This window comes from Pyrus communis, chromosome 7, assembly GCF_041283825.1.
Source record: "Pyrus communis isolate YQ-2024b chromosome 7, ASM4128382v1, whole genome shotgun sequence".
Lineage (NCBI taxonomy): Eukaryota > Viridiplantae > Streptophyta > Magnoliopsida > Rosales > Rosaceae > Pyrus > Pyrus communis.
In genome coordinates this window covers 481,123-506,482 of record NC_142571.1, presented here as the reverse complement: position 1 = coordinate 506,482, position 25,360 = coordinate 481,123, and the positions used below count along the sequence as shown (strand labels likewise).

The window sequence follows — 25,360 nt, the reverse complement described above, 5'->3', positions numbered from 1 at the left end:
ACTAAATTAATCAAGTATTTGATGTAATATCGGATTAAAGAATGATTATTTAATACTGACTTTTGTATTGTACCTGATAAATCGTCCTGTTATTATTTTTATGTTAGTACTGAACCCATCACAGCTAACAAGCGGAAGAGCTTTGAACCCACCAAAACAAACACCCAACATCTCCAGAATCTCATCAGTGACCGTCATCCTCTTCAGCTGGAGCTCCTCCAGCAGCGGGTACTCAGCTGCGAACGCCTCCAGCCACCACCGGACATTGGAGCCCCAATGGTCGGGGACCAGATGGAAGTCCGCGAACCGCGGATCCGAATACGAGATTTGAGAGAGTTGAAACTGAAAAAATGGAAAAGATTTTAAGTTTTGAATTTTTTAATGGTGGGATGTGGCATTGACATGAAGATGAAAGCTTTGGATGAAGAGAGAGATGAACGTGAAGATTTGAGGAGAAAGAAGGGCCAACCGAAAGACCTTTGCGTATTAGAAAATGAATAAAATGGAAAAGAAATTGATAATAATTCTCAGAAGAGGTCGTTTTGAACCTTGTTTGTGCAGATTTCACCATAATTGAAAACCCAGAAGCAAAAAATTGGAGAAAATGAAGAAATCGTTATGAAATCTCTTATGGAGTCCTGGGTTTCGGCTGGCTGTTCTTCCTCTTGGGCTCCTCTGTCACCGGAGCCTCTGCTGGCGGTTGGGATGGAGGGAGGGAGAAAGAGCGCCGGTACCTTGGTTGTGGTTGATAAGGAGTTCACGATGCGCTAGAGAAGAGAGGGTTGGAGAAGAGTGGATGCCCAACTAATTATACCAACCTATGGGTCCATGGGAGAGGATAACTAAGCGGGTATAGGTTGTATTAACTTGGTGAGATCGAATTGTTTTATCTCATAGTTATTTAATACAAACGAACACCAAACATCGTATTTAGTATTATTAATATTATCTGATACTTTATACGGTGTGTCAAACGAGGCTTTAAGGTTTGTATCTCTGGTGATTGAATTCTTAAACGATACAACATGAAAATCGACTAACAATAAATAAAATAAAATAAGCCTTAATCCTATATTTGATAAAGTCAAATAGATATAAAATTGTAAATGAGTCGACTCAAACTGAATAGCACCACTATGTTTATGTTTAACTTGCCTCTTGTACGTGTCAAGCTCAAGCGAGTTAAAAAAAAGTTCAATTTCAATAATGAATTCAAACTATTTCGAATTATTTATTATTTATTATGGAGGCAGATTCTCTGCCCTCTCACTTCCTATGCCCTTCTGTTTGTGTGGTCACAGTTAAGCCACGTCAACATTTTATATTACTATTCCTTTTTGTCTTATTATCTCTATAAAAAAATAATATAAAATGTTGACGTGACTTAATCGTAACCATACAAAACAGGAGGATACGGGAAGTGGGAAGGCAGAGAATCTGCCTCCATTTATTATAATATGTTGATATGGTCTTTCTTTTAGGTAAGGGATCCTCTTCGGATCCTTTCCACCAAATTCTTCCCATCAAACAATCCGGGTTCTTGAAATTTGATCAAACGGCTAAAATTATTATAACTTTTAAAGTTGATCCCTGTTAGTAGCTGTTGGATTAAATTTCAAGGGTTCAGATTAGTTGATGAGGAGGATTTGGTAGAAGATATCTGAAGATGATTCATTTCCTTTCTTTTAAATAAAATTTTATTGATTAGTACATTTTAATAATAGAATATAGAAAACATAAACATTGTAATAAACTTTTTCCGAACATGCCACTTTCAAATAGTCACATAAATGTATATTTCATTTTTGGGTAAATATCAGTTTACTACCCTCAAGTTTCGTGGTTTTCAACATTTAGTACATGAAGTTTTTTTCGTCCCAGAGTCACACCTAAAGTGTTAATTTTGAGACAGTCTCATACATCCGTTAGTTTGGCTGTTAAGCCTCCCGTTAACTGATGACATGGCGCTTATGTGGGCAATGACTGGACACCACGTGTCATTAAGAGTCGACGTAGAAATTAAAAATTCAAAAAAAATATTAAAAATAATTAATTAAATAAAAGTATTTTAAAGAAAAACCAAAACCCCACCCTTGCCCACCCGAGCCACCCTTTATCCGATCCACTTTTCCCTTTTCACCTCCCCGACCCACCTATCCCTCTCTCTGCGACTCCAGGGCATCCAATCCGCCTTCGTCCCCTATTTGATACCTGCCCTAGAAAAGCAATTTGCAAACCCCTCGTCCCCGCCACCGAGCGCTATGAAACTAACAGACCAGAGAGAAGCAATAATGGGGAAAGCAAGCTACAAGAAGTTAACCGGAAGCCAAAACCTAAGGCAACGACTCGTACTGGCAGCGCTTACGTCTACACCAGTTCTTATCAAGGACATTTGCGCAGAGGAGACATCACCCGGCCTCCACCCCCACAAGGTCTCATTCCTCCGCCTGCTTGAAAAGGTCTCCGATAACTGCGTCGTCGAAATCAACGAGCAAGTGACCTTCATGGTTGAGATCCACCTAGAAAAGCTTTAGGTCAGCGATGTAGGACTGGCAGCCATCTCCAATTACTTGGATCTGGAGATTCTGCACTTGGTCAAGATCCCCGAGTGGACCAATGTAGGATTAGTCTCTGTCGCCGAACATTGCATGCTGTTAAGGAAGCTTCACATTGACGGATTGAAGGCTAATCGAGTAGGCGATGAGGGGAAGATGAATGGGGTGGGGTCGTGAAGGGGTGTCGGGTGTGGGGAAGAAGAACGGGGTGGAGCCGCGGAAGGGTGTGCAGAGGAGAGAATGGAGGGAGAAGGTCAGGGGTTGAGGTAAGGTGCCCATAAACTTTTTTTTTTTTTTTTTTTTTTTAAATTGAGTGGGTCGGGGGTTAAGGGAAGGAGAGGGTTGGATTTGCACATATGGGTAAAGGTCGAGAAGGGAGGGACGGTCGGGGTTGAGGAACAACCTCTTTTTTTTTTTTAAATTTCCACGTGGCGCCCAGTCATTGTCCATGTGGGCACCACGTCATTAATTAACAGAAGACTTAACAATTTGAATAACGGATGTATGAAGCTGTCCCAGAATTTACACTTTAGGTATGACTCTGGGACAAAAAAAACTTGATGTACTAAATGTTGAAAACCACGAAACATGAGAGTAGTAAATTGATATTTACCCTTCATTTTTTATCATATTTTACGGGTGGAATAATGGAAAGCAGTGTTGTCCTCGATTCTGGAGAAATGGATCATCTCTGGATCCCTTCCTCTTAATTCACAAAATTAGGAGATCCGGACCATTGAAATTTGATCCAATGGCTAAAGGATAATTTTTAAAGTGGACCCTTGTTTATAGTCGTTGGATCAAATTTCAATAGTTCGGATCCCCTAATTTGGTGGATTATGAGGAATTGTTCTAGAAATGATCCCTTTCCTATTCCGAGCACTTGGTATCACATCATGGCCGCCACAAAAGTTGTCTGGAGCTTCCTTTATGTTATTCTTCATACAGGCTAGTGAGAATCTTTACAAGAGTAAAGTTTTATGGGAAAATTTGAAATAGGTCCAATTTTATAAACTACCTTTTGAAATAAGTCCAATTTTTAGTGATTTTTGACTTTTGAAATAGATCCAATTTTTAGTTACTTTGGACTCATTTCAAAAAACCCTAAGTTTTATTATTGATAAGTATTTCTAACTGCTCGAACTTGCATTCTTCAAACTCTGTCTTCCCTTGCAAATCACCGCGCTTCCATTGCCAGGGTAGTACTTCGGGGTAGAGCGTCCGGTTCGGTAAAGCGGTCGGATCGTTCAACAACTACTGGGGCCTGGTGCAGGTGATCCTCCGAGCGTTCTCACAAAATGCTCGGTCGCCACTTTGGTCTTTACCTTGACTAGTGAGGCATAACATACTCTCGCCGATGTTTGATCACCTATGACAGTTCCTACCCCTGCCAGAGTCGGAAACTTCATCCCTAGCATCCTCTGGTTGATTGTGACCAGGGAGTTACACGGGGTTGCAAGACTCCAAACCCATCTTCTTCGTTGAACACAATAGGCTATCCCAATAATCTTCTCTTCACTGGTCGGTCCGTAGTCCCAACAGGGTAGGAATGGGACACCGCCTAACATGACATCCAGACATCGGCCTTCCTTGCCCTGTTGGAATCCCCTGACAAGGTCGATACTCCAAACAAGGTGTAAATCACTTTTCTCTCAACTGGGTCACGACAATCTAATACTACAATCACTTTTCCCTCTCTTTTCCCTCGGTAAATTCATGCTACAACAATTTTCTTAATTATCACATAAAATAATTTATTTAGACCAAGGATAGTTTAGTAATCAACTAGTTTCTATTCCAATTCTTGATTGAATTTGTAAACAATTTGTATGAAATCAACATCACTCTTAACCCAATTCCAGACAGTTTAGTATACAACCTTCAACAAATTAACTAAAGAAACTGGATGATAGAGTTGGTATATATCAGAACTTGTAACTTGGTAGACAAGTGCACTGAGTTTAAAAAAAATGTACTTAGATTGCTATTTTCCATGGGATAGAATTATTTTATTTTATTTTTTGAACCAATGATATTATCTACACTAAGGAAAGATAATAGGTTTAACCTTACAATGCCATGGGATACAATAATTTAATCCGTCAAATTTGACAAAATTGATCTTTGAAATTTTGTACTCTAAATCTTTTTACATCAATGAATTTTTTTTTAAATTTCTTCCACCCTACTTTGGGAGGGGAAGGGCTGGTGGAGCTTATAAAAATATGTATTTACTTTGTGTCTTGAAGAAATTATTCATTTGGATCATTTTTTGCTTTGATTTTTTAGGAGAAAACATATTTTGATTTATGGAATTAATCCACCATGTTATGAATCTATGATAATATTCTTTGAATTCGATTTCCCTGTCCCAATTTCGCTTGTATGAAAAAAATATATACTTTTTTTCTTTCATTTGCTATTAATTCAAAGTTTTCCGCATAGATGCCAAAAAAATAAACACGTACAAACACAAGAAGTGATGGTATGTTGGCTGAAAGTAGTTCATGCTCCAGGGGACCCCAATTCCTGAATTAGAGAAGTTAAATCTGAGAAAGATGAACCACCTTCTTCAACAGCCCTCGTTGCCATCTCTCTAAGTGCCCTGGCTCTGCCTCTCATTCCATCTGCTTCTTCACTCACCATCACTTGATTTACAGCCTTTTCTATGGCTTCCCTCTTCACACTGGCTTCCTTCTTCACATCTAGAACTGTACCCCATTGTTTAACACCAACAACAACCCCAGTTTTCAGTACCTCAGTCACCAACTTCTCATTGTAAAACTGGTCAGCCGACACGGGCCATGTGATCATTGGCACCCCAGCAGACACTCCTTCAAGGATAGAGTTCCACCCACAATGAGTCACGAAGGCTCCGATTGCTTCGTGCTCAAGAATAGGCACTTGCGGAGCCCAACCTCTTATAATCAGTCCTTTACCTTCCATTCTCTTCTCAAACCCTTCGGGGAGCCACTCTTCTTTATCATTCTTTTCTCTTTTCACAACCCAAATGAACTCCTGCCCAGAAGCCTCAAGCCCCGCTGCAATTTCTAGGAGCTGAGAGTCAATGAAATTGGTTGTACTTCCGAAACATATGTAAACAACTGAATTGGGTTTCTTAGAATTAAGCCAATTCAAGCACTCGTGCTGATCAAGGGAGGCTTCGTCATCTGCTGCCTTACTGACTGAGGAAACCGGGCCTATATGCCATGCCTTCCTCCCAAACACTGTCCTGTAATGATCTGCAAAAGCCGGTTCAAGTTCATAAAAGCTGTTAACAATGAACCCATAGCTCTTTTCCTCGCTCTCCATCGCCTCTTTAAACAACTTGGTGAATTCAGAACTTTGCTTGGGAAAAGTCGGCATTTGGCTTCTTGTCAGCTTGATCTCAACTGGAAAATTAGGAATAGTAAAAACTTCTGAATCAGAAGACAGCTTCGTGTGAGGCTCGTACAACGCCACACTAAGAGAAGCACACAAAGCGAAAAAACTGATGCCATGAAACATGATCCTGGGAATACCAAACTTGGCAGCAACATCTGTTGCCCAAGGAAAAAAAACGTCTGCAACAAGGCAATGAGGGTGGTGTTCGTCTAAAATCTGCTCAATTTGTGGTTGAAGAAGGAAGGTGGCTTTGATGAACTTTTCGTTCATCTCCCTGGTGGTAGCTAAGTTAGCATTTTCACATCCTTGAGGTTTTGAACCATATGGTGTTCGTTATGTCATTGCATACGTACATCATTTTGGTCGCATTAGAGTTTAAATTCTATACCAAGGTATTCGGTGATTAAGTACTGGTTTGGTACTGAGCTGCCTTTATAAAAAATAGGTATAAAAAAAAGCTAAGCTCAAAAAGGTGTTTGGTAAATACTTAAAAACAGCTTATTTTCACAGTTTTGGATGAAAAAAAAAAACAGAAAACGTGAAGCAGCAAAAATGAGCTTATTATCACAACATAGCAGAAGCAGTTTTTTTTTCAAAGTATAGCAATACTAAACTAAGTCTTAAGGTTTGTATCTCTGGTGATTGAATTCTTAAACATGAAAATTGACTAATAATAAAGGAAAAAAATAAACAAGCCTTAGTGCTATATTTATAAAGACGAATGGATAGAATTGTAAATGAGTCGACTCAAACCGAATAGCACCACATTGTTTAAGCTTAACTTGTTTTTTGTACGTGCCAAACTTGAGCTGGGTTTAAAATTTCAAATTCAATAATGAACTCAAACTGTTTAGAACTATTTATTATAATATGTTGATATGGTCTTGTAAATAAATTTTCTTGATAGTACATTATAGAAAACATAAACATTGCAATGAACTTTTTTTTTCAAACATGCTATTTAAGATAGTCACATAAATGTCTATTTCATTTTTCATGGGTGGACTAATGGAAGGATGTGCCTGTGTCATTACGTTTATTGTTTTTCTAGAAAGAAATCGAATTGAAACAGTCAATTTATAGTGCCTGTGTCATTACGTTTATTGCATTTTATAGCAAGTATTTTTAGTCATCAAAATAATTTTTTTCTTAACGTGTTGAAATGTGTTATCCGTGTGTCATTTTTGTGTAAAATTGTTAAGGATCCATTATTAACGAATTTTTATTGTGTGACCCGATAATGATCCAATTAGTTATCGTGTTGATCGGAAATCTATTATTTTTGTGTCGTTTACGTATCGTATTAATGGATCATATAAGAAATTACCAACTCGTGTACGAAATACTCTTCGATAACATGGGGAGTTTTGTTGGATCTTTACATGTTGAGCCTTGTTGGGCTAAATCCGCTAGTCCATCTGGACTTGTTGAGAACAATTAGGCTTTGATGAGCCTGCAGAGCCCACCAACCCATTTTCATGTTTTGGGTGAATCCATCACATGAGGTGCAGAGAGCACGTCGGCTCGGCAGGGTTGTCACCTATGTTGTGCGTGACAAGGTAATACTCCTCCTTGGCACATTTAATGCTTTAGCCCACAAAGGGCCTAACAAAGTATCAATGAAAATCCTAAGGTTATCTTCAATTCTTGAGAATAAAGCTTAAAAATTTAAGTCATAAAATTTTAAGTCATAATCCAGAAACTGCTTTTCTCCTCCAATGATTATGGCTTAAAATTTTAGCCCGAGATTTTTAAATAATAATTTTAACCTAATTTTTTTTTTAGGTAACTATTTTGAAAATAAAATAGTTGTGGATTATCTTAATTTTTTTTTTAACGTTTTAATATAAAAATATTTAAATTTCGATAAGTAATTAAAAATCATACAAATACATAGGTATTTATAAAGTTTTAAGTGAAATTTTATCAAAATAATTTTTTTAAATTACTTTAGACGTTAGATTTAATTTTGGGTCATCAAATCTTTTTTCTTTTCCTGTTATATTTGATCTCATTTGATCACAGTCATTGAATTATAAGTAAAAAACAAAAAAAAAGTTTGAAATATGATAGCTTGATGGGTCCATAATTATTTAAGCCATACTTAATTTTAGAGGGGAATTTAGCCCAAGATATATTTTCTCCCTATGGCTTATTTCAGCTCAATGGTTGGATATGGTTTATGGGAGTTTTAAAGCTTATATTTTAAGCTTTATCTTAAGGATTGAAGATGATCTAAGAACAATTTCGTCCATTTAGTCTGCTTTAATACACATAGCGTCCTTCCTAGAACCGATAAAATTTGATCAACACAAACAAAACACATAACTACCTCAACTATTGGGTCATTAACAGTTTCATACCTCATCTTTAAAAAGTTTCAATGTCATACCTCATCTACGAATTTGTTACAATTTCATACCTTCCGTCAGTTTTCTGTCAATTCCTCTGTTAAAATGTTGACGTGGCAAGTGACGAGACCCATTTTCTATTAAAAAAATAATTAAATATTAAAGAATAAAAAAATAAAAAACGAAAAAAAACCATACCCACACCAAATCCCCTTCCCCACCCCGCCCCTCTCCCCGAAAAATCCCCTTCCCATCTTCCCCTTCAACCCATCCCCCCAATGCCCCCTAAAACCTTCATTCCAAACCCGAAACCCCTCCCCCACCTCCCCTGCAACCCTCTCTATCTCTCTCTCTCTCTCTCTCTCTCTCACACACACACATAATCTCACACATTTTCTTCCCCAAAAACAAATCCCAAATCGTGCGGCAAAGGGAGAAAGGGAGAGTGTCGTGAAAGTAAGCCAAAGGCGAAGAGCGCCGAACGCCAACAACGTGGTCCAAAGGAACCGGAGCCGAAGGCTGAGGCCGGCTGCCCCAGGCTGCTCATGATGGCCTGTTCGAGCTTGGCAATCTGGGCGTGCAAGTGGAAGGAGGGGGATCGCAAGTGCGTGGGGGTGAAGGCTAGGTAGGGTGCTGCGGAGGCGGTGGAGGAAGGACTGGATTTATTCTTCCAGGAGAAAAGGGATTTGAATTTGAAAATTGGGGGAATTTGTGGGTTTTTGAATTTTGAAAATTGGGGGAATTTGGGATTTGTTTTTGGTTTTGGGGATCTGGTGAGGTGGGGGGGTTCTGGTTTTGGGTGAGCTGGGTTTTTGGGTTGGGGGTAGGAGCGGGGAAGAAGATGGCTAAGGCGTTTTTTTTTTTTTTAATAATATTTTTTTAATAATTAATTAATTTTTTAATAGAAAATGGGTCCCTTCACTTGTCACGTTAGCATTTTAACGGAAGAATTGACAGACAACTGATGGAATGTATGAAATTGTAACAAATTTGTAGATGAGGTATGAAATTGAAACTTTTAAAAGACGAGGTATGAAACTGTTAATGACCCAATAGTTGAGGTAGTTCTGTATAATTTACCTATAAAATTTCCATAAAAATAAGAGAAAAGCGTGTGTGCCAAGAGGCTGCACAAGCGTGGGTCCCACAAACGTAATTTGTTCATCTTTCAAAAAACATTACCTCCCTCGACATATAGTAAGTGAATTTAATAACTGATTCATGCGGTCTTGGTAAGTATCGCATATGGTCTTTCCCATCATCATTGGACTTTTACTTGCTTGCTTGTCTAGTTTGACAGCCCTTATTCCGAGCACTTAGTATCACATTATGGTCGCCACAAAAATTCTCTGGAACTTCCTTTAAGGATTTGTCCCTCCTCCTCGGGTGTTATTCTCCATAGACCGACTAGTGAGAATCCTTGTAGAATTTTGTTGTTGATAAGTGCTACTGGCTGCTCGGACTTGCACGCTTCAAACTAGGTCTTCTCTTGCAAATCACCGCTCTTCCACTATTAGGGTAGTGCTTCTGGGGCGACCGTCCCACTCGGTAGAGCGATCAGATCGTCAAAAAATTGCTAGGGTCCGGCACGAATGAATACTTGTAAAGCTAAACATGACATGTCACATCTACTAAATATAAAACAGTTATTCAAGGAAACTCTCTATATATATAATCATAAAACAAAAAACCCACTCACTAGTACGTTGCATGATTGTAGCCACCCTCCCTAGCTCGCCCGCGGTACTCCTCTGGATAGTTCTCCTACATGAAAAATTACTAAATTGATATGAATAATCATGTTTTAATTTGATGTTCTCAGTTAGTATTCGTAATTTTATTTTACTAAATTGATAGTTCTCCTATAATTTTTTTTTTTAATTTTTTATCCAAGTGGCACAAATATTGTGGGGCTCAAGATGTCCACATCGATATATAAAAGAAGAAATTGAAAACGTTGTATGCCTTTGAAATTTGACGAAAATTTGAGAGTGGAAAATGTAATTTATTCATAAATTATTGATACAATTTGGGATCATATGGAAGAGGAATAATATAAGATGAATTTTTTTTCTTAACAAACGATATTTTCTACATTAAAAAAGAGGAGTGAGCTTATACTCACAATCACCTAGCAATAATATGATTTAACCTTAAAGTTATCACGAAGGATGGCCCCACACGCCCATCCGAATCAAGGGGAAGTGCCGCAGCTGAGGCAGGAAGTAGTGGGGCAACTGGGTCATCTCATAATCTCATACGTGATCGACAAAATATTTTTCAATGTGATCGGCATACAAGGTAGTACATTACGTGTCATTATATAAGTAAAGAGATATATGTGGTAAAAATTTAATAACTTAAAAATAAAATTTTCTACCACTTACATAAAAACACATAATGTATCATCTGTGTTACCGTCATAATAAAAAATTTATCGTGACCGACCGAGCCGTTTTTCCCCACTTGGCATCCAACAGGGTACGTCCGCCACGTTTGAACCGTGTGGCATCCAATCACAGCCGTCGATGTCACCGTGTTTGACCTTCTAATACCAAGTAGTGGTCACTATCCGTTGGACCCAGTCAGGTCAGGTGGTGGGATCAGATTAGCCCACACTTCTTCGATTGATTAACATTAACGCTAACAGCAGCATTAGGATTAGTTTATTCATTGGTGCTGATCGATAAAGTTGAGAAACAGCTACGCTATTTCTAAACCGTGGCCGAGAAAGTGACTTTTGTATTTCCCCTGGAATCTCCTTTTCAAAAATAAAAATGTATAAAAATATAAATTGGCTTAAGGACCATATTTGTAACGTGGAAACTTTGCTTAAAAATGAAATACAAATATTAAAGAGCTTATCCCATTCGGGGATGTGAACTTTCCACGAAATAATAATCAGTTTAGGCATGTCTACTACGCATCGAGATGAGAATGAATGTGTATGAGCTAAACTTGTCTTTTTCGATTATATCATATTGTCGTTTTGCAAGTATGTCATACTCAAATGCAATAGGACTCGTCCACGTTTGTTTTTCTTTGATCGTTTAAAAATATGAATAAGAATGTTACTTAGTTCATTACGGTTTAGTAGTATTTATCTTCATTTACAATTGAAATGTCATATGTTCGATTCTCACCGGATATTCGTCAATATTCCGACTATTCACGAAACGTGAGAAGCAGATTAATATGCATCTGCTTCTGGAAGAAATTGAAGAATTTCTTGGGAATCCTACAAGATTCATTCATTCTTTTTCTCTGACAGATGGTCATGGATTTATCTGGATTCAAATCCTACTGAAAAGTTCATTAGAGATCATACATTGTTGAAGAAAGAACAAGATGTTTATGATTTATTTCGCACCTTACGCTCAATGATAAAATGTGTCAGATTCTACATGATCAAATCTATGAGACTTAAGGAATGATAGAAGGGAATAAAAAAAGAAAGGGAAAACAAATGAAGTAAGTAAAAATGAAGTACAAGAGCCCAGATTCCAAGTGAACGAAAAAGAGGAATCCTTCTAGTAGTATTGGCCATTTGTCCTACTTTCCTCCATATTTTATCAAGTGGTCATGCTAGACATAAACAGTCATAAATAATTATGAGATGATATCTTTTCAAATGGGATAAGAGAATTCCTACTATCTATTCTTTTTTTGTTTTAATTAAAGAAATAATTGGAAAATAAAACAACAAGTACAAAAATGAGTAATGAACCCCAGTAGAGACTGTTACGATTCAATTCAACACTTTGTTCATTTAGGTTTGATTGTGTCATAGCTTTTTGTTTTGGATTAGATTTATCAGTGGATGAAATGCATTGTTAATATTGACCCTAAAAAAAAAGGAATTTGAACCACATTATTGTAGCATTGTGAGGCTTAACCCACTGCCATACCCCGTAGGCGTAGATAATATTGTTTCATAAATAAAAGAAAAAAAAAATGACACACATTTTTTGTTGATTCATTTATCTTAAGTAAACATGTCTTAATAGCCAGCAACATTAATTACATAATTACATAATATTTCCCACAACATTAATTACATAATTTTTCTCACGGCAAATTTATCGAAAATGGGAAAGAAAGTAATTTTCATTCCCAAACTTCATTTCCCGCATGCCAAACATAGGCACAGTGTAAATCAAGGGGGAATGAAATAAGATGGTATTGCCATGGCCTCATATTTCAACATTTCCAAACATTGAAAAAATAAGTTAATTTTTTGAATTTTCTAATATGTATTTTATGCATTCTTGAAGGAATTTATCTATGTTTTATTGCGATCTCTAGGTCTCAAAAAGCACAAAGAATGATAGTGTATATATAAGAGCAATTTTTTTTTTATATATATAAATTAATCACATTATTGACACACTCTTTAAAAGAAGTATATCCTATTCTTATTACGAGATTGTCATATGCTAGTGCGTGAACAATGTGTTAACCACTAACTAAATCCACCTTGCCACACTCACCCGCGAATTCGATACAACAATGTGGTTGGAGTTGGAACTAAGGGGAGACTCCGAGACTCGAATTGAAGACCACAAATCGTGAACGTGACTTGAACTACGAACTTGGGATCGAAAACGAAAAACTCACCATCAAAAAATGCTTAATGTTATCAAATTGGAGCTTTATTCTCCTATCATTTTTTAACCGATATTGTTTCGAACTTGATATTAAGCAAAATATCAGCTAAAATCTTAACGCAACATTGGAAAGTTGGTGAAACCGACAAAGATTTAACAAGCACCGTTGCGTATTAGTTTGGCCTCATACTGGTACACGTATACGAGTAGAGTCGCGACACGCGGGACACACACGTGTACGCCGGACGACGATCGAGAGCGACTTCTTTGTTTAGAGAAAACGAAACGGGTCAGATAGGGCGGCTTGGCCATAATAGGAGCTGGACGCGGGAAATTGGCCACTGGAGCTTTCTATATTTCCCCATTTCCCATTTTACCCTTCCACTGGCATTCTTCTAGGGTCCCTTTCATTTTAATTTTTTTAAATAATATAAATTTGGGTCCTCTTTTACCCATGCAACATAACAACATGCACCAACAAAAACAATATATTATTTGCTTCTTTCTTACGAGTGGATGACAGAAAATATACCTCACACCAACCAAATCGATATACTATTCGTAATTCTTGAGAAATTTTTGTGTGATGGTCACCTCAGACGGAGCCAAAAACACTTTTTAATCAGGCAATTTTAAATGATAAAATTAAATTAAAAATTCGATATAATGTTATTAACTTACTATTGAATTACATGATTTTGGATAATTGGTGTTTAGAACGTTAAAATTATCAATCATTAACTAATGAAAAGAGTTACATGACTAAAAAAAGTGAGAGGGTAAGAAAAGTATAGAACGTGAGGAGTAATTTATATTTTTAGTTAGAGCAATTTTTAATCACAAAAGAAGTTGAGTGAGGGCAGTTGCTCCCAATGGCCATATGCTGCCCCCAATGGGCATATGCTGCCCCCAATGGGCATATGCTGCCTCCGTCCATGACGGTCACCTTGCTGCATAATTTTGTTAGTTTACATGTTATAAAGAAACAATGAAGTTAATATTTTACATGTTAAGATTTGTGCTGAAAAATTATTTCTAATTTTTGCGTTCATTTTGAGTTTTTTTTGGCCACATTGACGCCTTATTCATCAGGAAATAGTATAATCTTATTTTCTACCATTCGAAAACAAATGATGTCCCTTGCGGAAGCTAGAAGTTGTACATGCTTGCCTCTAGGCTCCCTCATTGCCTGGAGGTGGTAAAGAGTATGACAACATGTACCTCTCACTTGGAGCTTATTTTCGCGACAGTTTTTTTTGTGAGAACAGCTATTTTAAAGAGTGAAGAGAAAGAAAAGGGACATGAGCTACTTTACTTTTATGAAATTTTGTACAGTAAAGAGGTCAGTGGCCCTGAATTGGCAAGGCATCCCAGACCATGAGAGGCAGCTTTTGTCCAAATGGAGGACAATTTAAAGGTAAAAGGAAGCAAGAACATGCTTTTGAAGCATTCTTTTTATATAATGGCTTTTATGGCAAATCATGAGAATCACTATATTTGTTCGTAATTAGGAATCAATTCTTGTATAAGATGCGGGTTTATATCATCAACATGACAAGAAGTTTTTTGCATGCGGGGATGAATCTAAATTTTTAATTTTTCTTCCTTAATATTTGTACTATCGAGTGGTTCATAAAATTATTAATTAATTTTATACATAAAAATATAATATATTTTTGTAACGCTTAGATAAAACTCGTAACACTAAAGAAATTAAAATCCGCAACCAATGGAAGCAATTGGACGGCGGCATGTTGCCAATATGCTGCATGTGGGTAAAACGGCGGTCCCACCGAACCTTAAAATAAGCTTTGTCAGGATTGACCTTTTCTCAATAATGACGATTACCACGTCAGACCCAAATCTAGATCAATGAATCCGGATTCTCTGTGTGAGGGTTAAGATAATCCGTCAATCGTGTTCGTTTATCGTACATTGTGCGGTCAGAAATTATTTTAAATATTTTTATTTAAAATTAAACAGAAACAGTACTAACAAAAACTGACTGTACAATGTATGATGAATTGACACGATTCACGAATTCTCATATCCTCACCAAAATGATCCGGAGAGGATGTTGTTGGTAGAACAACTAATCCAATGCCAAACAAACATTAGGTACGAGAGTCTACGAAAAGTTTTACTTTTGAATCTTTTTAGCAATTTTCACTTAAAGCAATAGGTCTTAACTCGATTTTTGTCAAAAGTGAGTTCCAACAAGATGATGTTGTTAAGATATTGACACACCCAACTTCACCTCTCACACACCTTTATTAATTTTATACTGTTGAATCAAATGAATTAAACAAAATTAATAGACAAAAAATAATAAGGGTATGAGGTATTAAAAAAAGTGTATAGATATCACTACTCAATTAGTAAGACAAGTCTTTTGTGAAATTTAGCGCATTTTCTGCACTTTATTATTGATAGTATCTTATATATTAAAAAATTAAAAATTAAAAAAAAAATCAATTATTCCTTTTTTCACTTTAATTTGTTTAAGCAAAAAAGTAAGGTTTTTTAGCTAAAATGGTCTCTGAGATTTGCATAACTCTTCATTTTGATCCCTGAGATTTTAAATCGATATAATTGGTCCATGAGTTTGTCCACAATCAATCATTTTGGTTATTCTATGAAAAATCTCCATAAAATAAAGATCAAATGATAAAAATGCCCTCAATTTTTGTTAAATTATTTTGGCTATTGTTTATATTATTGAGGGTAATTTTTTCATTTTGATCCTTATTTAACATAATTTTTCACCCGAATAACCAAAATGATTGATAGTTGACAATCTCAGGGACCTCTAATATTAATTTCAAATCTCAGAGACCAAAGTGAGAAGTTAGACAAATCTCAGGGACTATTTTGGTAAAAAGCCAAAAGGTAATAATCAAAGAAAAGCACGAAGGGCATTTCGGTAAAACTGAATGGCAAAATTGTTCTATACGCGTCTCTCTGAGGCCCATAGTTCTTCATAATATCCCCCTCCCCATTTCTCTGCTCCCATCGCCCGTCCAAACCTCTCCTTTCTCTCTCTAAAAACCACAACTTTTTCTTCCTCTCTCTCTCTAGAAAAACCACACCCTCTATTTTTCTTTCTTTCCATCTATCTATATCTCCAAAAAAAAACAGAAGGAAAAAAAGAGGAGGAGAGAGATCGATCGATCGATCAGAATTTGAGTGAAAAAAATGGCACAGAGAGCCGAGAAGGAAGAGACGGAGTTCAAGGTCCCCGAAACTCTAACGCACTGCGTCAACAACTGCGGCGTCACCGGTAATCCCTCCACCAACAACATGTGCCAGAAGTGCTTCAACGCCGCATCGGCCGCCGCCACCACCTCATCGTCGTCTTCGTCCGCGGCGATTTTGAAGTTCTCTGCAGAGAAAAGTCCGAGATCTACCTCATCCTTCAGCTTCGAGGCCCAGGCCGAGACCTTCCGGAAGACGACGGCGTTGGAGATCGCGAGATCGGACGAATCGCCGAATAGGCGCGTGGTCAATCGGTGCTCCGGATGCCGGAGAAAGGTCGGGTTGACCGGATTCCGGTGCCGGTGCGGCGATCTCTTCTGCTCCGAGCACCGGTACTCCGACCGCCATGTGTGCAGCTACGACTACAAGGCCGCCGGTCGCGAGGCCATCGCGAGAGAAAACCCCGTGGTCAAAGCCGCGAAGATTGTCCGGGTCTGACTGGTTTGATAATTATACATCGATTGAATTTGTAGAAACGGAAACGACTGAAAAAGTTTCGGAATTTTCTCGAGAAAATTTGAATAGGTATTTGTGGCTCGATCGGTTCTCATGGCGCGTCTCTCTCCCGGAGATCATCAGCGATCGTTTAGACGAAGAGCAAAATGGAATTTAGAGATGGAGATTGATCGCCTCGTTGATCAAATTCTCTCTGAATTTTTTTTTTTAAACTTTAATTATATTTTTGTGTTCTTATATATTTTTTTTTTTGTCGTGGATTGGAAATGATAAAAATTATTGTGATGATTTACGATATTCGATGTGATTGTTGAATGTTCAACTTTTTTGTAATTTTAATATATTTTCTTCTCCCTGCAAATTTGAGTGGCAGTTGAATGTACAATCCAGGAAGGGACAGGGTGTTTTTCGTCATTTAATATTCGCAACTGGAAATTCAGTTGCCGATGGTGGGAAGCAGTGGGGTCCGGGGAATTGACACGAGATGAGATTTTAGAATTATTAATTTTATCGCGATTATTTCAATGGACTTCAATATATCGCATTGGCATGTTGGCGAGCGGGCCTATGCGAAGCTGACGTGTGCGCGGTTTTGACTGTAAAAGCTGTAAAGCGTTGGACGTGAGGTGAAAGGAACATTTGCGTGCGATATTTGCTAGCTGTTTTTAATATAAATAGTTTGTTTGAATCTGATTTTAAAATAACTAAAAACGTTTTTAGAAAAAATATTTTTAATTTTTAAAAGCATTCGAACCGTTTTATGCAGGAAACAAGCTCAAAGTGATGTGTGGAGGGGATCTCGAGGACTACGAGATCAACGGCTGAGGTTGAGCGTTGGTGGGCGCGCAGAATAGAATAGATGACGTGGATGAGTGCGCGTGGCGTGGCGTGGATGCATATCAATTGAGTTGTGTGGAGGGGCCCATGGTGGGTGTGGGGACCACCTGTTTCGTGACCTTTGAGTGACATGAAAAGTTGTGAGAAAGGTCCATGTATTTTTTTTGTTAATGTGATTCTGTGAATGGGTATGCATGCACAGATGCATGTATCTGACATCGGACGACTCGGGAAGTTGTTGAGTTTTGTCTTCATCGTTTTGTGGGGTTTGGGTTGGTTGGAACCTGGACTTGGAAGCCTAGTTCTTAGCTTCTTAGTGGAAAATGGAAATGTAAAGTGAAACTGCTAAAGCTAAATGATTGTCTTGAAGAGGCAGGTTTGCTATGGTTACTTAGAGCGGCAAAAAGACCGATGCTTCACATTATAACAAATTTAAGAACAAATACTCACACTTATTTAGTTTAGTGATCGAAACTTCTAGTATGTCAAAGTTCAGGAATCATTGCTCTATTTTTTCGTTTATTTATTTAATTTATATATTTTTTTTATTGTTTTAAACTACTATGACTCTTTTGCACGCTTCCACAAAGATAATGGGAAAATATGACAAATGTGAAATATGACAAGGAAAATGTTGAAAATGTAATTTAGTAAATAGAGATATAATGTCAAATTGTAAGCACTAACCTCAACATGCATGGTTGGACTTGGCGGGTACTACACGAAAGCCTGTTCCCCATCAAATAATCCATCATTAAGAGCTAAATTTGACAATAATCCCCCAAATCCTTCAGAAATAAGAAAAAAAAAAAAGTAAAACTCTTGTCTTTGTGTCGTTGGAGCTTCTTCTGTTTCTTGTTGGGTAAGATAAAGTCTGAAATTCTGGTCTGTCAGTAGCAATAAGTAGCCTCTTGTTTTATAATATGAAGGGGAAAACTTGACAATGATTTAAACTAAATAATCCCAAAAATATTCTGTTAATAATTAACGGTTATGATCCAAAACCCCTTTTTTTTCTTTTCAAAGCGAGTATTGATGCTTTATTTTTTATTTATTTTTCATTTTATTATTGTTAGTGCGAAGGGAGAGCTTGATACTAATACATAATTTAGAAGGAGGAGGAGTTTCGAGCCCGAAATGAATGGATAGAACTCAAACACCTTATCCATTAGGATATTGAACCGTTTAGTGATATTAGAGATGGAGAGGCAACTAACACTTAGAGCTAGTTTGGTAAGGGCAGCGGTAGCGGAGGTGTTAAGAGGTCGGGGTTGTGGTTATAGTTGTGATGGCAATGGTGGGATTGTGGTTATGGTGGTGTTGGTGGCAGTGGCGGCCATGATGATGGTGATGGCTGTGGTTGTTGTGGATACAATGTGGCAATTATGGTTGTGATGGTGGCGGCGGCAACATTTACTCACGATTGCAATGATGGTTGTGATAGTGGTGGCGGCAATTATGGTTGTGATGGTGGTGGTGACAACATTTACTCAAGTTCGATTTTGCAGAAACATCCAATAATTCCCATAACAAATTTCTTAATAGATATCTAAAGATAAAACGGAGTTAAAGATGTTAATGTTTTACATTAGTCACTAATCAAATGTGCTATGTAATTTAAAGGCCAAGGGCACAACCACCCTAAAATGTGCATGGTACCACCTCATCACGGTTTCTTATCAGCACTGTCGTGAGAAGAGGGCCGGCACGTCAACGTCTCAGTTTTAGGCACCATCTGGCTGGCTAAAAGGGTTGGCGATCTCATCTGTACCATCTGTCGGCGACACAAGCATTACAGCGGTTCCCCTACAAACCTGACACCATAATATTGCACACTCAAAACTTGTTGTACGGTACCTGAGCAAAATAACCAGTAATATAATACTAAATCCAAAAGAAGGAAACACACACAAGTGCTAATGAATTCCCAAAAGCTATCTTACTTTGCCAAATAGCTAAAAGGTTTCGATAGTTCACTGGGCACAAGCACTTTGCCAAATAGCTAAAGCGGGAACTGAGTTTCTGATTTAGCGGAAAAACGCATATGGAGGATTATATGGATTGGAAAACTAGTTCCGAGACTCACTTTGAGTGGAAGCTTGTGAAGCTTAAACCGAAAAATACGGCCCCTTCAATGGCAGAAGAAAGTTTCAGCAATTTGCTCAACAAGGAGAAAACAGAATATGCAAAGCAGCTTTTAGCAGCTGATTAAATGATGGATTTGTAACAGAAATTCGACTCACTGTACCAAAAGAAGGAAGGACCATAGACAAGTATTTGAGTAAGTTTAATGGACTCGCAGTCTCTGTCATGGCAAAATTGGCACTTTTATTCTCAAGGACGGTACTAGTTGGATTATTGTCTCAAAAATAGGTTGAAATTTGAAGTTGGCTACTAGATGGGGAAAGGAACTGAGGTACCAGTCAGATAACTCAATTACATCAAGAGACAATATTGAAGCTGAAGTTATGTGTGTCAAAGTGCCCACAGATTCATGTCACATTATGTTATAAAAACCATAGTTGTACGATGACATGATGCATTAAATAAAGCCAACAAGTATTGGTCCGAAGAGTAAACAAGAAGTATACAAGTTTGCATACTCTAAGATAAGTCACTAACCCCCCAAAGGATCAAATGAATTTTTCACCTTTGAGAAATTTCAAATTATGAGCAAGCGATGGGTAGTCATGTGTGCATCGTCTGAGAGGAATTTAAAGGATAAGCAGCCCTAGAATTGACTGAGCAGAACTTTAACGACATTTGAAAGACTTCAAAGTGCAACTTAATGATGATTTTGCAGATGAGTTCTCCATTGATAAAATGCAAGAACCATGCCAGAAGATTAAGTTCATCTAACCATGATCTTTTATGCTTAGAAAAGTTAGCATGTTGGTCCCGTGCCCAACAGAAAACTTAACACTAAAAAATAAGCTCAGGTTTCGCCTTAGATGCCTCAAAATTCCATGATATGTTATAGAGATAAGAAAAGTACCCAAAAGGCAAACTCTATTCAAGAATTAACACAGTTTTTAAGCAAGATTCCAACCCAATTGAACTTGAAGTTTCCGTGCCTTAGTTATATGAAGGGTACTTTGCACACTTGTTTTGATTGTACAGGCGCACTTGTTTTCCTATTCTTCGGAGCAGTACCCTACTGATCATACACGCGGACTTGTTTTCCTAATCTCAGAGCTTTTCCCTATAGTTGGATCAGCTTGGGGGGTATTCCCCCAATTCTAGTCAAATATAGTTGACTAATAAAGCAAGGAGATCCAAGCCATTTTCTTAATATGCTAAGCTTCTCTTGGGTCTGGTGATTATTCTTTCTTTACTAATTTTCCACCTTTTCTTCTAAAAAATACTAATTTTCCCCTTAGATTTTCATATCTCCTCTTACTACTATATTCTCGCTGCTGTGATCAGATAATCAGAAAGTACAACAACCAGGCATACCATAAATCCTAACAACTTTAGGCATGGTTGAATACTGATAAACCAGCAGCCAAAATCTCAATGTATACATGAAGTTCCTGCGCTGTATTTTTAAAGATCCTACGACAAAGATATAGTAGAAGAATACATACTATGAGGCCAAGGCGCCTGGTCTGATCAGTGGTCTTCAATGGATCATCAGAATCTGCAAAGCAAGGGAAAGATTCTCAAGTCAACTAAGCATTCACTGCTGTAGGAAAGTTCCAAAATCGTGAAGTTTAAACACACACATCGTAAACGGTTTCTGGAATGCTGCGAAACATTTACCTCTTAGAAACTCCACTGCTTCATCTAGGACAAGGTTTAACAACTGGTCATATCCTTTCAGAGTCCCTGTCACTGTAACCAAATTCACAACAGAAAGTCAAATTGTGCGTATAAAATAGGTCATAAGAAAGGTTAAAAAAAAAACTCCCATTAATATTTTCCTAACGAGCGCGACGTAAATCCTGGTAACATTAGTTTCTCTTCAGTGTCACCACATATCCTGGATCATATCATAACAGATTTACTGTACAACATACAACGGGTGTGGATTTCTACATTCTAAATCTTCGAGGTTGTTTGATTTGGATCTTGAAACCTCCTATTTCGTGTTAGATAGAACCAAAAATTGCTTGAAGTATGACACCCTGCAAGAAAAACACCTAACTAACCCTATCGCTACGGCTAATCAAATAACCAATAACCAACAGCAATGTGCAGATAATCCAGAATCTAAAATTAACCAACTAGAATTCATTTGAAAAATTCGGCAAAGTATAATAACCTTGTCTGCCGCCGGTGAGCTTGACTTGGACACCTTTGTCCACAAACTTGGCCAGGTCCAAAACTGTTTCTTTCCTCCCTGACTGAAACCAAAAAACACAATTTCAAAATATAATCAAAATTTTCAGCTTTTTTTAATTTTTATAAATCTTCGCGGTTTCAAAATTACCATTTTTCTTCAGCTCCGTTCGGTTCAATTCGCCGATGAAGCTCTCCACTCAAAAACCCTAAAATGCTAGAAATTTTTGGGGAAAAAAAAAAACAAAAAGTTAGACAATTGGATGAACCAAATGGGAGTCCATCAAGTGAAAGTTGAGTAAAAAAATGTATAAACATTTAATCAAAACCTAGGGTTTCTGAAAACCCCAAAAGAGATCGAGGACTACTTTAAGAAATTGTGTAAGACAAATTACCAGAAAAAAATAACATAAAAAATTATAAGATCTAAAGAGAAATACTGCAGAAGTGACGCATACGAGGATGAAAGTCAGTACCTTTATCTCTGTGATTTGGAAAATTAGAGAGATATGAGACAGTGAAGAAGATGAGACGCTTTGGCAGCTTAGCAGGAGCTATTAGAGTAGTTCAGGGTTTTGAGTTTTTATTTTTTATTTTATTTTATTTTTATATATACAAAAGGAGGTTTTACCGATCTATCTTTTGTATTTTCCATCATTAATAAAATTGGATATGCATAAAGCATACGACCGCGTGGAGTGAGATTTCTTAATGGCGGTGATGGTAAGATTGGGGTTCAATAGTAATTGGAGGAATCTCATAATGGGATGTATATCATCGGTGAACTTTGCAATTCTGCTTAATGGTCAGCCTGGCGATAAATTTGCTCATTCCAGAGGTCTTCGTAGGGAGATCCTCTAACCCCGTACTTATTTATGATGGTGAGTGAGGTTTTTTCTCTACTTATGCAGCATGCAAGTGAGATGAAATGAATTGAAGGGATACAATTGAACCGCAACGGTCCGGCCATTTCTCATTTATTTTTTGCGGATGATACTCTCATTTTTCTGAAGGCGGAGAAGGATAGTTGCCGAAATCTAGTCTGCTTAATTGATGAGTATTGCTCTGCATCGGGCCAACAAGTTAACTTACATAAGCCAAATGTGTTATTCGGCCGTAATGTTCCTGCAGGTTTGGCGAATAAGTTAACAGGTATTTTGGGAATGGACAAGGTTGATGACCCCCAGGGTGTACCTGGGTGTCCCGGCAATTTGGGGCTGCTAAAAAAAATGTGGCTTGGCTTATGTGAAGGGACGCCTTTTGGGGAAATTGCAAGGCTGGAAGAAGTCTACTCTATCAACTGCAGGGAAATAGGTTTTGATCAAGGCGGTGGCACAAGCTATTCCGGAATATCCTATGAACCCTTTCAAATTCCCCATAACTTTCTGCAAGGAGCTTGATGTTATGATAGCTGACTTTTGGTGGGGACAAAAAGAGGGAAAACATAGGATCCATTGGGTCTCCAAAGAGAAACTGTGCCTTTCTAAAGCCAATGGTGGGCTTGGGTTCATAAATTTTGTGGACTTTAATGACACTCTACTGGCAAAGCAATGCTGGAGATTAATTTCTGAACCGAATTCCAAGTGGGCAGAGGTGCTTAAAGCACGATACTTCCCCAATTGTTCATTCCTGGATGCAGAAAAAGGTGGCAGAGCGTTGTGGGCTTGGTCTAGCCTATTAGCCGGCAAAGACATATTACTTGGAGGAGCACATTGGCAGATTATGAATGGAAAAGATGTGTGGGTTTGGATCGATAGATGGATTCCTTCCGCTCCGTTGGGCCGACCATCGCCGATAGGAGAGGTACAGGTAAGCTGAAATACAAAGGTGAATTCTTTATTAAGTTCGGAGACAGGTGGATGGAACATCGAATTTTTACAACTGTTTGTGTTAGCTGAAGATTATGATGAAATGTTAAAAACTCCGATCGGCGATCCAGAGCTCAGTGACAGATTGGTGTGGCCTTTTGAAAATAAGGGAATTTTTTCTGTCAAGTCAGGATACCATTGGGCGGCCTCGAGGAAACCATCTCATAAAAGCTCGGGTCCATTGTCCTTTACATCTATTCCTAGCTCTCTCTAGAAGACTATATGGACCATATAGCCAACACCAAAGGTTCGATGCTTCATGTGGAAAACCCTTCAGTTCGCCACTGCAACCATGGCGAACTTATTCAAGAGGAGATCAGCGAAATCCCCTATTTGCCCATTGTGTTCTTTACACGAGGAGTCGGTGGATCACTTATTCCTTCTGTGCACGTGGGTTGAATTAGTTTTGGTTTGGGGGTGCTCTTAATTTAAAAATTAACCGTGCTCTGATCATTACCTGGGCAAAATGGCTAATTGACATTTCTAGGATAAATGAGGGTTCTAAGTAAGAGGTTACAACGAGGCTCTCCTATATTGGCTTCACATGTTGGCAAATTTGGAAAGCCCGTTGCAATGCGTTGTTTAATCATGTTCTGGTTAACCCAAGACAGGTAGTCATCTCAATTGCCAACATGGCTGGAACTTTCAATGAAGTTGCTTGCCCAGTGCGTTGCACCTCTCGGCTTAGTTCCCCTAGTGCTTTTGAGGTCCATTGGTCTCCGCCTTGTCCTAAGTTTATCAAAATCAATGTTGATGCCAGTTGGAGGCCAAGTTTGCAGGATGGCTTTGCAGGTGTGGTTGTGCGGGATATGGAAGGAAACTTTATGGTAGCTTGTCGATACTTCATCAAAGCATTTAATGCAGCGGTGGTGGAAGCAAAGGCGCTTTTCCATGGATGCGAATTGGGTATCTCCCGGGGATGGAACTCGGTTATCATCGAATCTGATTCGATGGAATCCATTGCCAGCCTCAAGAATACTTCAACTCTTGGCAGTTGGGAAACCTTCCCCATTCTTATGAAATGTAAAAGACTGGGGGATAATTTCCAAACTTGTCGCTGGTCTTGGGTTCCAAGATCGGCCAATCGTACGGCGAACTTCATTACGTTGAGACAATGTAGGGAGATGTGTGATGTTATGTGGGTCGATCGACCTCCATCTTCCTTAGTTCATGTTCTTTGTAATGATGGACTCCCATGTCCTCCCTAAACACCCCGGTAGTGTGAGTGATGACGTTTTTTAGCATTGGATGCAACGTCATTGCTCCTTGGATCACTCACACTACTTTCTGCTTTTGCTGGTTCTCAGCTGTTTGTCTTGTTGTAGGATCTCTGCATTTCTCTTTGGCTTCTTTGCCCTAGTTCTATGGATTCCCGTTTCCAAAAAAAAAAAAAAAAAAAAAAAAAAAGAAAAAATTACTTTAGGACAAGGATCTCTTCGGAGGGATTCGGCGATCAATTAATCATGTTCGTTTATCGTACATTATGCGGTTAGTTTTTGTTAGATACTATTTATATTTTATTTAAAATAATTTATAACTGCACAATATATGATGAACAAACACAATTGATTTATCCTACGAATCCCTACAAAAAAGAATCCTATTTTATTACTTTACATTTGCAATAAAAAAATTCCGTAAAATATTTATCACGTGGACTACACATGAGTCATTTAAAAAAAAAAACTTGAACTCTAACATAAAGAAAGAAAGTAACTATTTATAAAGTTTAACTGTAATTGACTAAAATTAAAATTCATAAGAAA

At 37.9% G+C, this 25,360-nt stretch overlaps 3 protein-coding genes and 1 pseudogene across 4 annotated transcripts; 2 read left to right on the top strand and 2 right to left on the bottom strand.

Moving 5' to 3' along the window:
• Window positions 1-4,930: 4,930 nt before the first annotated feature.
• On the bottom strand, window positions 4,931-6,245 carry LOC137735586 (UDP-glucose flavonoid 3-O-glucosyltransferase 7-like). The gene has a single exon (XM_068475018.2). The coding sequence runs from the start codon at window positions 6,207-6,209 to the stop codon at window positions 5,061-5,063; it is 1,149 nt and encodes a 382-aa protein (XP_068331119.2). The 5' UTR covers window positions 6,210-6,245; the 3' UTR covers window positions 4,931-5,060.
• Window positions 6,246-15,908: 9,663 nt separating this feature from the next.
• LOC137733710 (zinc finger A20 and AN1 domain-containing stress-associated protein 5 pseudogene) lies at window positions 15,909-17,919 on the top strand (annotated as a pseudogene). Its single transcript, XR_015964362.1, has one exon. The product of XR_015964362.1 is annotated as a zinc finger A20 and AN1 domain-containing stress-associated protein 5 pseudogene (transcript).
• Window positions 17,920-18,966: 1,047 nt separating this feature from the next.
• On the bottom strand, window positions 18,967-22,342 carry LOC137733711 (sm-like protein LSM7). Its single transcript, XM_068472869.2, has 6 exons — window positions 22,203-22,342; window positions 21,878-21,943; window positions 21,710-21,791; window positions 21,208-21,279; window positions 21,033-21,085; window positions 18,967-19,259 (listed from the first exon to the last, which is right to left on the bottom strand). Exons 2-6 carry the CDS (start codon window positions 21,878-21,880, stop codon window positions 19,170-19,172), a joined length of 300 nt encoding a protein of 99 aa, XP_068328970.1. The 5' UTR covers window positions 21,881-21,943; window positions 22,203-22,342; the 3' UTR covers window positions 18,967-19,169.
• Window positions 22,343-24,226: 1,884 nt separating this feature from the next.
• LOC148695409 (uncharacterized) lies at window positions 24,227-24,954 on the top strand. Its single transcript, XM_088697185.1, has 2 exons — window positions 24,227-24,680; window positions 24,920-24,954. The coding sequence occupies exons 1-2, from the start codon at window positions 24,227-24,229 to the stop codon at window positions 24,952-24,954; spliced, it is 489 nt and encodes a 162-aa protein (XP_088553311.1).
• The last annotated feature ends 406 nt before the right edge of the window (window positions 24,955-25,360 follow it).

Coding starts and splice junctions, on each gene's coding strand:
- LOC137733711 (XM_068472869.2), bottom strand. Junction 21,280..21,709: donor GCTCACCGGCGGCAGACAAG/GTTATTATACTT, acceptor ATTTGGTTACAG/TGACAGGGACTCTGAAAGGA. Junction 21,086..21,207: donor AGCAGTGGAGTTTCTAAGAG/GTAAATGTTTCG, acceptor CTTGCTTTGCAG/ATTCTGATGATCCATTGAAG.
- LOC148695409 (XM_088697185.1), top strand. CDS start 24,227: ATGGCTGGAACTTTCAATGAAGTTGCTTGCCCAGTGCGTTGCACCTCT. Junction 24,681..24,919: donor GGTTCCAAGATCGGCCAATC/GTACGGCGAACT, acceptor GTCTTGTTGTAG/GATCTCTGCATTTCTCTTTG.
- LOC137735586 (XM_068475018.2), bottom strand. CDS start 6,209: ATGAACGAAAAGTTCATCAAAGCCACCTTCCTTCTTCAACCACAAATT.